This window comes from Anastrepha ludens, chromosome 3, assembly GCF_028408465.1.
Source record: "Anastrepha ludens isolate Willacy chromosome 3, idAnaLude1.1, whole genome shotgun sequence".
NCBI lineage: Eukaryota > Metazoa > Arthropoda > Insecta > Diptera > Tephritidae > Anastrepha > Anastrepha ludens.
Window position 1 is genome coordinate 59,719,825 of NC_071499.1, and position 15,755 is coordinate 59,735,579.

At 36.6% G+C, this 15,755-nt stretch overlaps 1 protein-coding gene across 1 annotated transcript; it reads right to left on the reverse strand.

Moving 5' to 3' along the window:
* Positions 1-1,489: 1,489 nt before the first annotated feature.
* Positions 1,490-15,387, reverse strand: LOC128858054 (sodium-dependent neutral amino acid transporter B(0)AT3). The gene is made up of 10 exons (XM_054093985.1): positions 15,149-15,387; positions 14,599-14,909; positions 13,200-13,377; positions 12,931-13,122; positions 6,121-6,355; positions 4,140-4,492; positions 3,858-4,061; positions 3,618-3,775; positions 3,270-3,533; positions 1,490-3,208 (listed from the first exon to the last, which is right to left on the reverse strand). Exons 1-10 carry the CDS (start codon positions 15,236-15,238, stop codon positions 3,010-3,012), a joined length of 2,184 nt encoding a protein of 727 aa, XP_053949960.1. The 5' UTR covers positions 15,239-15,387; the 3' UTR covers positions 1,490-3,009.
* Between the last annotated feature and the right edge of the window lie 368 nt (positions 15,388-15,755).

The window sequence follows — 15,755 nt, forward strand, 5'->3', positions numbered from 1 at the left end:
AATATTTAAAAAAATGGTTAAAAACTTTGGTTAAGAAATTTTTAAAGTGAAATATCTTCGATTCTTTTTAACTTTTTTACATTTTGACATTTTTTTGTTGAAATTTTTTAGCATAATAATACTTTAAAAAATTTTTAAATTTTGGAAATTTTTTAAATAAAATATCTTCGATTCATTTTAAAATTTTAGAAATTTTTTTAGGATAAAAAATATTAAAAAAAATATTGAAAAGTTTGGTATAGAAGTTTTTAAAGTGAAATATCTTCGATTCTGTTTAACATTTTCATAACATTTTTTTTTTTGAAATTCTTTAGAATAAAATATTTTGAAAATTTTTAAATTTTGGAAATTTTTAAAGTAAAATATCTTCGATTTATTTTAAAATTTTCAAAATTTTTTTTGGATAAAAAATATTAAAAAAAATGTTGAAAAGTTTGGTATAGAAGTTTTTAAAGTGAACTATCTTCGATTCTTTTTAACTTTTTTACATTTTTACATTTTTTTTGTTGAAATTTTTTAGCATAATAACGCTTAAAACAATTTTGAAAATTTTGGAAATTTTTAAAGTAAAATATCTCCGATTCTTCTTAACATTGTTATAATTATTGTTGTGTTTTTTATAGAATTTTATAGGAAACAATTTATTTATATTAAAACAAATAATATTTTTTTCTTCAAAACTTTTTAGGTTTTTTTTTAAATTTTCGAACAACACCCATCTCATATTTTTGTCTTATATGTTTTATTAATGGCTGGTTCTATGCTCAGTAGTCCCTGTAAGATGCATAATAATAATTTTCGAGTTTGATTCAAATATGTACAGGATACAACGGCCGCCAGCAAAAAACAAAATTATCGATTTTTCAGCCACTTCAAACTTGCACTTTATTATATCAAATCCCAATGGGCTATAAAACTGCATACTCGAAATTTGTTTAAAATTATCTGATTAAAAAGTTTCTACATTTGAGGAAAATTTTAGTTTTTGAATTGCATTTTTTTTATATTAATCTTTTGCAAAGTTTAAACTGTTAGTTATATGGGAAAGTGAAACTTTTTTTTCTCAAAAACTAAAAAAATATATATTAGTAAAGAAGTGTCATAATTCGGAAAATGAATCTACAAATTATATATAAAAATGTAATAATATCAAAATATTAGGAAGACCTTTAATTCCATTTTTTTTTTTTTTTAATTTCCAAAATTTGTTTTAAATCATATTGGGTATGGCCAACAAAAAAAAATAACAACAGTCAAAAAACCCCAAGAACCAAACCGTCAAGTTCCTATAGAAATCTGTCGCTGCGTCCGCATATTTCTTGCAATTTACATAAATCGAAAATTTAAATATTTTGGCACAAAAAAATTGCTTTCTTAACTTTTTAAATAACTTTTTAATACCTAAATTGTAATAAAAAAGTTAAGTTTTTAATTTAAATTTAAAAAAAAAAAAAAAAATTTCGATTTTAATAAAAAAAATTGCGTAAACGAAAGACAGCAAATTTAATTTTAATTTTTTGTACCTTTTATTGGGTTAGCTTAGTGAATTTTCAAGATGTTTGATGTTTTTATGATCTCCTTCTTTTTTTAATCCAAAAACGTTCTTTGGCGATATCTCGAAAATAAAATGTGGATTGTCGGACTCATTGATCATAAATCATTTGTCAGCCAGTGTAATTTGAAATATTGTATGAAATAAGTGTAGGTATGTGCTAACAGTATTTTTAAATTTTAGTTACTATGTTTTAAACTACTTTTTTAACTGAAGGTACGCTTTTCACATTTTTTCTCTTCGAATCTTCTAAATTTCGTAGACATTGGTCGCTTTGGCTTGGTATATTCTACATTCAATAAGTGTAAGTAGGTATACATACAAGGTGGCGCAAAATTAATCCCTTCATCGGAAGATTTATAACTTATTATACAGGGGTTTTTTAAGAGCTTGAGAACTTTAACTAATAATACAAAACAGAAATATTATTGGAATGATTTTTTCATTATAATTTGGTAAATAATTTCACGTTAATTTGCACGTCAATTATGATTGACACTTGTGAACTAGACAGCTCTGATATATAAACAGACAAGAAATGGAGCGCGTAAAGGTCAAAATAAAATACATCAAAATCTTTTTTTTTTTATTTAGTAAAAAAGTTATTCAGAAGCAAAATTGAATGAATAATTTTGCGCCACCTGGTATATGGATAATAGAAATGTGTGTTGACAACTTATAATGATCTCCATTCCTTTTCATATTATAAATACATATAGAATTATATTCGGTGGCTAATTTTAGAGTATTTTTTTCAATGAATTCGATTATTTTTCTATTTTGCGCACAATCACAGTACACTTTTTACATGTCATTACATTTTGTTTTTTTTCGAAAAAACACTCATCTTTTAAGAGCTACGTATTTATTTGAATGGCAACTTTAGGTTAACTACTCTCAACAGAATTATTGTCTTTGTATTTCTTTTTATATTTACAAGTACATTTTGCTGCTTAAAATTATTAACAACATTGGTTTTTCAATTAAATTATTGTCTTTAGAAGTAATGCTACAGTATTGGCTTACACAATATATTTATGTATATATATATAAATATATTTATTGTATAATATATTTAGTACTTAACTTATTATTGTATAGTTGAGTCTCCATGCCAGTTTGTCCACCAAAACACCAAAAAAGTAGTTGTTAATTTAAAAAGTTTCTTACTTCCACTCCCTTACAGTTTTCGCTAAAGTTTAACTATTTTTTTAATTATATTAATTTTACTATTTTACTATTTGTTTTATTTCCCATTTCGCGGCCTGCTTATGGTTTTTTCTCTTTGCTTTATTTTTCACGACGGTTTCTGGCAACGCCGCAATGCCTCTTATGAATGCCTTGATGCCTCTTTATATGAATGCGTCCGCTTTACCAACATTTTATTGTTTTTTTCCACCATTATGTAGTATTTTTTAAATTCAACTCTTTCCATGAATAGTTTGCGTTTGCTCTATTTACTCCTCTTCTTCGAGCGATTTCTCGGGTAATCCATATTTCGGACAGCACATGCCCTCTGTGCCGTCCATATTAAAACAAAATATTGTACGTTCGATTTCTGTGGGTTCATGTGGCACAATGCCGTGCACTTCTTTCAGCTCTGCTTCTGGGAACCAGGCAGGATCCGAGTCCTCTACCACTTTTATGCCACAGAGCCTGTGTAAAAACAAAAGTACGTTTTCCCCTCTTCAACCTAAGAACCGAATATACGGCATACCTCAATATCGCCACGATCGGTATCCACAGTATTGATGAGAGTATCAGGAAAAATGCAATGACAATACACCAATGCGGCCACTCGAGTTGTTCAGTCAGCCCTTTGGCAGCTATCCAAGCGGGATAGCTGCTGCCCTCGGTGAGCAGCTGATAGAAAGAGGCCAACAGAATGGTTATCATAGCGCAGGGTGAAAGGTATTTCCAGCATATCATCCAATATAAGCCTGGACGAGAACCAGTCATCATTTCGATATCGTCGGAAAACCTATGAGGACAAAGGTAAATACGGCCACAAACGCACGAAGGAAATAAAGTAAAGTTATAACTTTGACGATCAATACACACCCACCTTCTGACACCGTACACATAACTGATCGACAGGCATTCGAAAAGTGCAATGACTAGAAGTGGAAAATTACCCGCAAAACTATCCATTAGTTGAAATATGTAGCTACCAGCGCCGTTAGCAAAGCACATAGAGATCAAACAACAGGAAAAACAGAGGCCCTGCAATGAAAGAGAATATAAAGAGAGAGACTTTGTATGCAAAAACTCTTGCTCGCAAAGAACATAAAATTTCATTACTCACCCCCACAAGCCATTCTTTAGGTAGATTTGGAAATAATTTCATATCCACCAGCGAGGTTACGACACCTTCCAGTGTGCCGAATTGTGAGTCAATGCCGAGTGTAAAAAGCATCAGGAAGAAGAGAACCGCCCAGATTTGTGCGCCAGGAAATTGATTGATCGCTTCAGTGAATATAATGAATGCCAAACCGGTACCAGAAGCGCTCTGCCATGAAGAATTGCGGAGAATTTTCAATTAATAAAAATTAGTTTTTAATTTTTTTTTTTAAATTTAAGCACTCACATTTGCCAGTTCTTTTTCGAGATCACAAACTGGTAGATTCGTCGTTTTATTCTGCGCAATCAGACTCTGCCGTTCCTCGTTACAGCGATCGAATGTGGATGTGGCCTTGAAGCCGATCACTGAAAAGACCACAACACCGGCAAACATGGACGTGCCACAATTTGTGAGAGATACCAAAATGGCATCGCGGTAACAGTTGTTGTTAGCAGGATTGTAAGAACTAAAGGCGATCAAACCTCCAAAAGCGAGACCTAAAGAAAAGAAAATTTGTGTGCCAGCTTCTAACCACACGACGGGATCCAGTAGTGTCTCCCAACGTGGCGTGAAGAGATGAGCGACGCCTTCTGAAGCACCTGTAAGAGACAAGAGCGATTATGATAAAAGTTGGTAAAGCGAAATATCGTCCAATAAAACAACTTAGTATTCAACAGTTTAAATTCAAGTTCTTGGCAGACAGTTATGTGCATTTTTTATTATTTTGTATTATAAGTTTAGTAGGTGTTGGCTTAGAATGTTATATTTTTAAACTGAAGTTGTTAAGGGGTCTTCGAGCTCTTAAAAAAGCGAGTGAAAAAATATAACAGTTTAGCCTCAGGGTTGTAAAAATGCGAATATTTCGCCTCCTATTTCCATCGAGGAATTTGATTCTGGCCGCAAAGTGCAACCGGATCTAAGTGCCAATACAAATTATTTGAGTTGAAAAACAGCATATTTGTAGCAAAAAGGGTGGTCCAATATTAATGTGTTCTAATTTACATGAAAATTTTTTGAGGCTGGCTTACTAATGGACTTAGTTCACAGACGCTTGCTTCGTAGGTTGTGTAAGGACAAAACCCATCCGCTTCGCTTGGTAGATTTTCATCTTACAAGCCACCTTTGGAGCACATAATTACCGGAAAATAAAATTATTCATAAAAAGTAGAGTTAGTGATACTACCCAGTTTTATAGCTGACCAATACTGGCTCCCCAGAAGAATTTCTCAAAAATGTATACAGAGTTTTTTATGACGATTAGATTTGATAAGTGTTGGCACCAAGGCCATGGAAACTGCATTTTTAGCTAACAGTGAGCCCTAAGTAGCCGCGTTTGCCGAAATTGTATGAACTATAATAAGCGACGTGGGCTTGAAGGATATTTATTTTCATCAGCGTTGGGCGCCATACCATCCATCCCGTGAAACAGCCGATCTCTAGCACGCTAATCATGACGGGGTTTATTGGGCGCCTGGGAGCTATAAATTGATCGCATTGGACTCTCTCTTTTGAAGGAACACATTTTGTGTCCAATAATGAAAACTCAGTAAAATAATAATGAAAATGACTTTATTGTTTTTCAAAATATTCTCCTTGGAAGTCAGTGAACTTCTGTTTTCGGTTGAACAAATTTTCAAAGAACTTTTGGCACTCAGAAGTGGATACCTCCGAGCACTAAAGGTTTCAACAGCTTTTTCAGGCGTACAAAAGCGTTGACCTCGCAATTTATTTTGGATCTACGGGAACAAAAAGAAATAATTTGCTGCCAAATCAGGACTGTAAGTCAAGTGACCTTTCTTTGGGGACACCTTGAAAAATTTATGTTATGTGGATAATTCAGAAGCTATCAGGGCGAATATCGTTCGAGCCATTCGTGATTATTCAGTTATTCTTGTGTGAAGCCATCAACAAACGATTTAAAAATAAGGCTGACTCCATGCTTTACTATGAAGCCAGTCAAGCTAGCCACTTGAATGAAAAAATATCTACTCTTTCTAATAAATATAATAATGTTTTTATTTATTTTATTTTATGCATTTTATTTTATTATTTTTCAAAAATTAACTCGAATTTGGACCACCCTTTATGTGCATTTATAAAGCGTATTATTTGACTGAAATGATTTCTGCTTCACTAATTAAACTTGACTTTAAAAGATTTCGTTTTTTTTTTTTTTTGGTTTTATTTTTTAACTACACGCATTTCCTTCACGCTTTTAAACACTCACCTTTCAGCGTAATGCCACGAAAGAAGAATATAATGAGCACCACATATGGAAATATGGCGGTCATATAGACGATTTTACCCGACGACGTAATCCCTTGTACCATACAGATGTAGACAAGAAACCATGAAACTATCAACGATATAGCCATGTGATAATTAAAAGTTTCCGGCTCATTGACGCTTTCGGAGCACTGAAGTGTGGTGCGGTACCAGTAGAACTGCGTGGGCGAGGAGGCCTAGGTGCGAAGAAATAATGATGCATACATACAAACATATTTCAGTAGGTGTGATTAGTTGATGCATGTACGCGCGTGTAATTTCAATGGCAGTAATTTGTAAGTAAATATGTGTCGGTATATTAGTGTAAATTTGAAAAGGTGAAGTAAGTGAATTAAATAAATCTACACATATTTAAGATTCTTCTTCTTAATTGGCGCGATAACCGCTTACGCGATTTTGGCCGAGATTAACAAAGCGCGCCAGTCGTTTCTCTCTCGTGCTAACCGGCGCCAATTGGACACACCAAGTGAAGCCAAGTCCTTCTCCACCTGATCTTTCCAATGCAGAGGAGGCCTTCCTCTTCCTCTGCTACCACCAGCTGGTACCGCATCGAATACTTTCAAAGCCGGAGCGTTTGTATCCATTCGGACGACATGACCCAGCCAACGAAGCCGCTGGATCTTTATTCGCTGCGCTATGTCTATGTCGTCGTAAAGCTCATACAGCTCATCGTTCCATCCTCTACGATATTCGCCGTTGCCAACGTGCAAAGGTCCAAAAATCTTACGCAGAATCTTTCTCTCGAACACTCCAACCGTCGCTTCATCGGATGTTGTCATCGTCCAAGCTTCTGCGCCATACGTTAGGACGGGCATGATGAGAGTCTTGTAGAGTGTTAGTTTTGTTCGTCGAGAGAGGGCTTTACTGCTAAATTGCCTACTTAGTCCAAAGTAGCACTTGTTGGCAAGAGAGATTCTACGTTGGATTTCAAGGCTGACATTGTTATCGGTGTTAATGCTGGTTCCTAAATAGACGAAGTCTTTTACAACCTCAAAATTATAACTGTCAACAGTGACGTGGGTGCCGATACGCGAGTGCGCCGACTGTTTGTTTGAAGACAGGAGGTACTTCGTTTTGTCCTCGTTCACCACCAAACCCATTCGCTTTGCCTCTTTATCCAGTTTGGAGAAGGCAGAACTAACAGGCCGATGATGTCAATATCATCGGCATACGCCAGCAATTGTACGCTCTTATAAAAAATTGTGCCTGAGCGATTAAGTTCTGCGGCTCGTACGATGCTCTCCAACATCAGGTTAAAGAAGTCACACGACAGCGAGTCACCCTGTCTGAAACCTCGTTTGGTATCAAACGGCTCGGAGAGGTCCTTCCCAATTCTGACGGCGCTGCTGGTGTTGAGCAACGTCATCTTACATAGCCGTATTAGTTTTGCGGGGATACCAAATTCAGACATCGCGGCATACAGGTAACTCCTTTCCGTACTGTCGAATGCAGCTTTGAAGTCGACGAAAAGATGGTGTGTGTCGATTCTCCTTTCATGGGTCTTTTCCAGGATTTGGCGTATTGAGAATATTTGGTCAATGGTGGACTTTCCAGGTCTGAAGCCACACTGATAAGGTCCAATCAGTTGGTTGACGGTGGGCTTCAGCCTTTCACACAATACGCTCGCTAGAACCTTATAGGCGATATTTAGAAGACTAATCCCGCGGTAATTGGCACAAATTGCAGGATCGCCCTTCTTATGGATTGGGCAGAGCACACTTAAATTCCAATCGGCAGGCATGCTTTCATCCGACCATATTTTGCATAGGAGCTGATGCATGCACCTTACCAGCTCCTCGCCGCCATGTTTGAATAGCTCAGCCGGCAGTCCGTCGGCGCCCGCGGCTTTGTTGTTTTTTAGCCGTGATATTGCTATTCTCACCTCGTCATGGTCGGGTAACGGAACGACAATTCCGTCGTCAACGATTGGGGTATCGGGATCTTCACATTCTCTATGACATGCGCAGCTGTCACCGTTTAACAGGTTCGAGAAGTGTTCCCTCCATAATTTAAGATTGCTCTGTACGTCAGTCACCAGATCGCCGTCTTTGTTCTTACAGGAAAACGCCCCGGTCTTGAAACCTTCTGTAAGCCGCCGAACTTTCTGGTAAAATTTTCGGGCGTTGTTCCTGTTGGCCAGCATCTCAAGCTCCTCGCACTCACGTATTTCGGCCTCTCGTTTCTTCTGTCGGATAATACGTCTCTCTTCCTTTTTCAGCTCTCTGTAGCGATCCCACATTTAAGATTGCTTAGTTATAAATACATAAGTAACATATGGGCTGAAAAGACCCGGGCCTAGCAAAAAAAAAAATACGTGGAGGTGGAAGCAATTCGAAGTTCAATTCATGTAGTTTTTCCACTGGTTTGATTGACTTGTGACACGGTGCGTTGCCTTGATGAAGAACATTTTTTTTCTTTGTCATATGCGGATGTTTCTTTGTAATTTTGGCCTTCAAACGCTCCAATAATGCTATATAATATTCATTGTTGATGGTATTTCCCTTCTCAAGATCGTCGATGAATATTACACTACGCACATCTCAAAATACCGAGACCATAACCTTACCAGCCGATTGTTGTGCTTTCGGACGCTTTGGATGTGGTTCTCCATTTACTGTCCGCTCAGATGACGGAGTGAAGTGATGGATCGATGTTTCATCCATTGTTACATATCGATGCAAAAATTTATTACGTTTAACCATGGCAAAACCCTGCTCAGAATCATCGGCACGTTTTTGTGTTTGGTCAACAGTGAGCAAAGGCGGTACCCACTTTGAACAGAGCGTTCTCATAGTCAAATGTCATAGTCAACACGTTTATTTTTTTTTATATTTTTATGATGTCAGCTAACACACGAAACTTCACTTTTCGATCATTCAAAACGATTTTGTAGATTTTTTTTATATTTTCTGGCGTTACCGCCCCATTTGGAAGTCCCCTGCGTTCTGTATCATCGGTGTCTCTACGACCACGTTTGAAGTCAGCAAACCATCGTTTTATTGGTGTTTCGGATGGAGCGGAGTCGCCATAAGACTTTTTAAGCTATTGTTTCGCTTGAACGGTATTTTCCTCTATCAAGAAGCAGTGTAAAATTAAAACACGGAATACCTTTTGATACATTGTTTTGAAAATAACAGAAGTAGCGGTCACTCTTAGCACAATAACTGACGAAGTATTGAATAGAATATCAGGAAATTTTAGCAGCTGTCTTTTTAAGGTTAGTACTAACTGAAGAAAGAGCTGAATGCAATAAAACTAGCGCCATCTATGTGTTAAGTCCAGGACTTTTAAGCTCATGTCGTCACATGAAATGAAAAAAGCCATAACTAATATTTTTTTTATTGGAGAAGTTGAATTCCGTTAGTTTTCCATAAAATTCCAAAGACGAATAAACTTTTAGGAAATTTTAAAGAGATGCACAAGATTTAATAGGTATGAAAGGTTCAACTGATCTAACTGTAATTAACCACATTTTGACAGTTCTGATATCGATAATTTTCTTTTTAAGAAATAATGGACTATACACTCGTGATTCTATTATTATTATTATTATGAGGGGATTTAGTACTGCAACCTAAAAGATTTACTGTAGCGCCTGGATTTTAGAGTTTTTCTCTGCGCCCATCCTCTATAACTTTTAGGTTTTGCGCTATTTTAATAAGTTTTATTTCTTCCCTTGGTAAAATATGTTTACCCAGGTGTTAGGCATCAGTGCTGGGCACGATGTCAGCACATGTTTGGCGATTAAATCTTTTTCTCTACAGAACCTGCAAGTTCCTTTGGAGTATTTTCTAGGGCTAGTAAGATGATTCAATCTACAATGCTTGTCGGAATTCCTGTGATGATAAATACAATAACCAAATTTTGGGTGGAAACACTTTACTCTTGACTACGCAGCCTCAAACCAAAGAGGTGAGGCCCAACTTTAATGTCACTTATTTCCTAGAACAATCTGAACCTCCCTGATTTTATGGAAAAATTACGCAATAGAAGGAGTTTGAAATAAGAAAATGCTCATGTCAATTTCATGGGCACAGAACTTTTTCCTGGAGTCTTGGGCCAACTTAAATTCATTAGTAGCTTAGCTTTAATACTAACGTCAGCGTTATAATAAGATGTTGGCGCAAAATTAATCGCACTATCTGAAGATTTATAATTTTTGCAAATGTTGTCGTTACTCAATTATATTTGACACTTGCGAACTAGACCGATGCAGTTTACAAACGGCAAGCAATGGAGTGCGTAAAGGTCAATAACATTTTTTTATTTAGTTAAAAAGTTATTCAAAGCAAAAGTAAGTTTAAGAAGTACACATTCCAAACTGCAGAGAAATTTATTGAATCGCATCAGAGATTCTAAAGGGCGGTTAAGTTTTAAGGGCCAGTGTTGATTTTGAATTAAATGCAACTTTTTTAGGAAATTATTGTTATTTCTCTTTACTATGATAATACTAGTATAGCTCAACTACGTATGGGACAAAATATCGGCCAAATGGCCACCGCAGCCTCGGCGGCACACTTCCATCCGATGGTCCAAATTTTCGATGACGCTGAGGTATAACTGAGGTTCTATGCCGGTGATGTGCCGAATTATCTCATCCTTTAGCTTTTGAATTGTTGTTGGCTTGTCGACGTATACCTTTTCTTTCAAATAACCCCATAGAAAGAAGTCCAACGGTGTCAAATCACATGATCTTGGCGGCCAATTGACATCGCCGCGACTGAAGATTATTCGGCATCAAATTTTGCGCACAAAAGAGCTATTGTTTCGCTAGTTGTGTGACAAGTGGCACCGTCCTGTTGAAACCACATATCGTCCACATCCATATCTTCCAATTCGGGCCATAAAAAATTCGTTATCATCTCACGATAGCGAACACTATTCACAATAACTGCCTGACCGGCCTCATTTTGGAAAAAATACGGCCCAATGATGCCGCCGGCCCATAAACCGCACCAAACAGTCACTCATTGTGGGTGCATTGGTTTTTCGGCAATCACTTTTGGACTAGCATTCTACTTATTGACGAATCCACTGAGGTGAAAATGTGCCTCATAACTGAAGATGATTTTCTTTGATATGAATTTTGATTTGAACGCCCGTTTTCATAATAAGCCTGAATAACTTTAACGCGTTGCTCTATTGTGTATCTTTCCATGGTACAAATTGAGTTAGTCTGAAATTGAAAAATATCAAATCAAATGCAGAAAAAAACTTGACCTTTAGGTGGGGTTTACATTCACATCGGCCCTTGAAATTTAACCACCCTTTACTTGCCGAGTATTATTTACAAAATTTTAATTTATGGGTAGCTCTTACCTGGAAGCCTTGGAAGCACGCAACAAGGTGAAATTTCAATGAGCATCACACTAGAAGAATTTTAAGTGAAAAAGCGAAGAAGAGCTTGATGGAAACTTTGCAGCCATCATCACATCCTTTAATATCGTCGCTCTCAAGAGGTAATACAATGCAATCTATACAAACAGATACGAAATCGACAGCGATGCATAGAGAAAAATGTTTGGAAGTTTCTGCATATACTGAAATGTCTGACTTAAAAAAGTGCAGTATTGAAAAAAGTGAGTTATACCCGTTTTTTAGCCGCTAGTGGCGAATCTTGCGCGATAAATTTGCCCAAATACAGCGAGAAGTGAAGTGGCGAATCGAAAGTGCTCTCTATTTATGTTTCTGTTTATATGTCATGAAGCAATTGCTTTTTATTTGTATCAGCAGAGTGGGCTGAAAATAATATAATTCCTAATGGCTAGAACTTTAAATTTGGTAGAAATACGGAAAAACAAAAAAATGGAAGTCTGAAAAGTCTTAACCCTGCGAAGATGGGCTCTACAGTTATATTGATGTATTCAATCAATTTTATTCAAATATGATCTCTCGATTAGCCGCTGTCCAAGCGACTCAAGCCCAAATTTTTAAATACAAATATTATTGTTTGCAGATTTCAGAATTTAATTCCAAGTAAATCGATGATATCGCCCACTGTGTGATGTGGGACTTGTAATTCGATGAAATGCATAATATTTGAGCAAAAAGTGATTTTTTTAGTTTTTGTCAGTTACGGTCTTTTGGAATCATGGTGACAATATGAAATGTTGTGTGCTTCATTAGGAATTTAGAGTTCAATTTGGCGCTTTTGTGCATATTTCTAGAGTTCCTATACTATATACTATGATATTTGAAATTTATTGTTACCTCATCTAGAGAATTGTCTTGACTTAGACCATGTAACTATTTTCTATTTCAAAATATGAGTAAATGAAATTTGGTTGGAGTGAAGAAGTTTTCAATGTAGCAAAGGAATCGTTTTATTTGGAGGACATAAAAAAATTGGAAAAATTTCGGATGAAATTTATCGCGTTAAAAATAAAACTAAAATTTTTTCGCCGCATAAAGGGTTCTTTGTTTACATTATCAGATGGTTATTTTCTCACCTTGGTACCTCTCTTAATTTAATAAAGTTCTCGTTAATCGACGAATCATAAACTCTTTAAGTTTACAACAAATAACACAAAACATACATATGCAGGCGAACATACATTTTCAATAAATATACTCACATTTATTCAATTCGTTTCTTTTTATGCTCAAATGAAGGATGTTGAATGTTTGCATACATATACATACATACGTATGCATGTGTAGGTAGATGTGTGACATTGCTTAGTGTTGCAAATGGTGTGATGAGCTTGTGTGCGTGTGTGTGCGAGTGCGAGTGATTGCATTTATTTCTTACCACACATTCCGGCTCATGGTCATAAGTGTAATTGGCATAGAGGCGTGTGGGGCAATCGGCCCACGGCAAAGGTGACTCAAAACTATGCAACAAGTATATGAGGCACCAGGCAATTATGGTATTATAATACAAAGCGACAATATAGCTGACAACTGCGGATGAGATGCCAATGCCGCCCAAATAGGGAGAGACCTGAAAGAGAAATATGAAAAAAGAAAAAGCGTAATAATTAAATGGGGCTAAGCTATAATAGTGAATTTCTTATTTACCTGGCTCCACACACCAATCGCACCTTTGCGCAGTCGTTGGCCTACAGCCAATTCCAAATAGAATATAGGCAACCCTTGTATGCACAACATTATGAAGTAGGGCACAAGAAAGGCGCCACCACCATTCTTCTGCGCCAAGTAGGGAAAACGCCAGACATTACCTAAGCCAACGGCATAGCTGCAGCAAAAAAGAGATTCATTTTAGAATACTTTCTGTAGGCAACATTTTCATATTAGGTCCTGTGCACACAAGAGCAAAATCTACACGATTTTTAGCTATAACTCATTTTTTAATGAATTTTTTTTAGTATTTTACCAGATAACTACAGCTGGCAAGCAACCTAGCAGACGTCGCAAAATAGTTGCCAGCTATGTAGAGGGCCTTAATGTTTTATAAGTTTGTAAAGGACGGGCTAACGACTGATTTATTTTTATGTGACTTACAAATTATTTTAACACTAAAGGTGCTGGCCTTCGAATCCCATGGGTTTTCTCACAGGACACTATGCGCGAGGAGTGCATGTTGCGAGGCTTGGAATACCCTCGAGTCCTTTTTGCGTTGGATGTATGGAGGATGAGGAGTAATTATCTCATCACCTTCTCCTAAGCTGCTCTACTCTGTCGAGGTTAAGATCTAGGCATCTTGGCTCTTACTTCTTTGCTACACCTGTTGATATAGCTGGCGTTGACATTAAAAATCTGATGAATTTCATCAGGAGCACAAAGCGGTTGACGCAAACGCAGCACAGTCATCGTTCATAATCCACACACTCTAAACCCATCCTCCTAACCACCCCACCACCACCTTCCCCCACCCTCTTCTTTCATCCCATCGGTTTTCTCTTTCCCCTCACCTCCTTCACAATGCCATCACAAAGGACGATCCCGTTTATCTTCGTCCAAGAGTGCTCATTCCTTGGGCAACCATTCCAACCTAATCTAAAGGTGTTGGCCCAGTGCTTTGGTACTTTGCTTGCTTGACTTCGATAATTGTCAAAAGTAAGTACAATAGAATATTACTGAAATATATGAAATGAGACCAAATGGCAGCTTTGCTTGAAGCGCTTGAAGTACGGCGAAGTTTCAAATAGCTAAATGTTCTACTTCCAGAAATATGGGAAAAGGTAGTAGCCAGTGATGAGCAATACTTTCAATGATTCACTCGTAACCATTTTTTCCGAATAACGTTATATTTTCATCAAAAAACAGCGAGAACTTAATTGCGCACCTAATATTAAAATCGATCGAACAATGCCCACTGTGTAGCGTAGGCTTTTATGCGATGTGGCACCACACAAATTATTAGGTATCATACAAAAACGTGCAACCTATGACGTGGCATTAAATGTTTTAATAACACCCTAACTCTTAGCGTCTACGCCATCACACTTCCACTTACCCTATGGTAGCGAGCAAAAACATGATTTTGTTATCCCAACTTTCACGTTCGTCGCCCTCCTTTTCACCTTCGACAATATCATCTTCCTGTGCTTCAACTGTGGCTGATACGGCAGCTGCTAATTCTGCTTTCGATTTACTAGTACTCGCCTCCGCGCCGAAGCCATCTGGTTCCAATTCATTCGATTCATCGAAAGCATCACCTAGGAATGCTTGATTGGTCGCACCATACATGGGCTGATGGGGGTGGTGATGATGATGATGTGTGCCGCTGCTATGGTGTTCTTTGGGCACAAGACGCCCGCGCATTTCCTAAACAGGACAAAGAGCAACAAAAAATCAAACGAAATTAAATTGAGACCAAAAAATGTGTTGAACAAAATTGTGTTATAAATACTTTATATTCAAGAGTATTAAGAAATTATTTGAATAAATTAAGCCGCACAAGAATATTTGTAAGTAATCAAGTCAGCATTGTAGAGGAGGGTGTGACCTAGCATACATTTAGTATACACGCATCTAGCGCTACTTTCTACAATGGAGCTACTCACCCGCAATTCCAGCTGGTCAATGCTCTTTTGACTTTTCAGCACAATATCGCGGGAACTTTGCCTTCGCAAAAGCTGTGCTGTATTCGCCATTTTTACTTTACTTATTTAATTTAATATTTTTACAATCGTTGAATTATTTCGCTTATTTTTTTATTTAGTAATGCTTTTGTTCTTGTGTTGCCCCAGTATGGTTGTTGCGTTTAGTGCATTCAGTAATCATTAAATGCGTCGATTTTATTATTATTCATTAATTTTTTGAATATTGAAGTTTTAAAATCAAATCAAATTGGTGCACATTACGCTTTGTTTGCTTTCTTCAGTGTCGTGCTGTTTTTCTTTTCTAAATCCGCTAACGGCGAGTGTCACTAACAAAATTTTTGCGGTCATTCGTAAGATCAACGAGTGGCTAAGCTTTTAATACATAGTTCTTTGTGCAACAAAATATTGATGTGCTTGAATATGCATTTTGTATTTCAAAAGACTGTCGTGGTATACTTTTGGCTATTGGAGAAAAAATATTTAATAAAAAACTGATTTCAAAAGTTAAAACGCATCGATTTTTTTAAGGAAAAAAAACGGTGTTGTATTCAAATACGTGCAGTATACA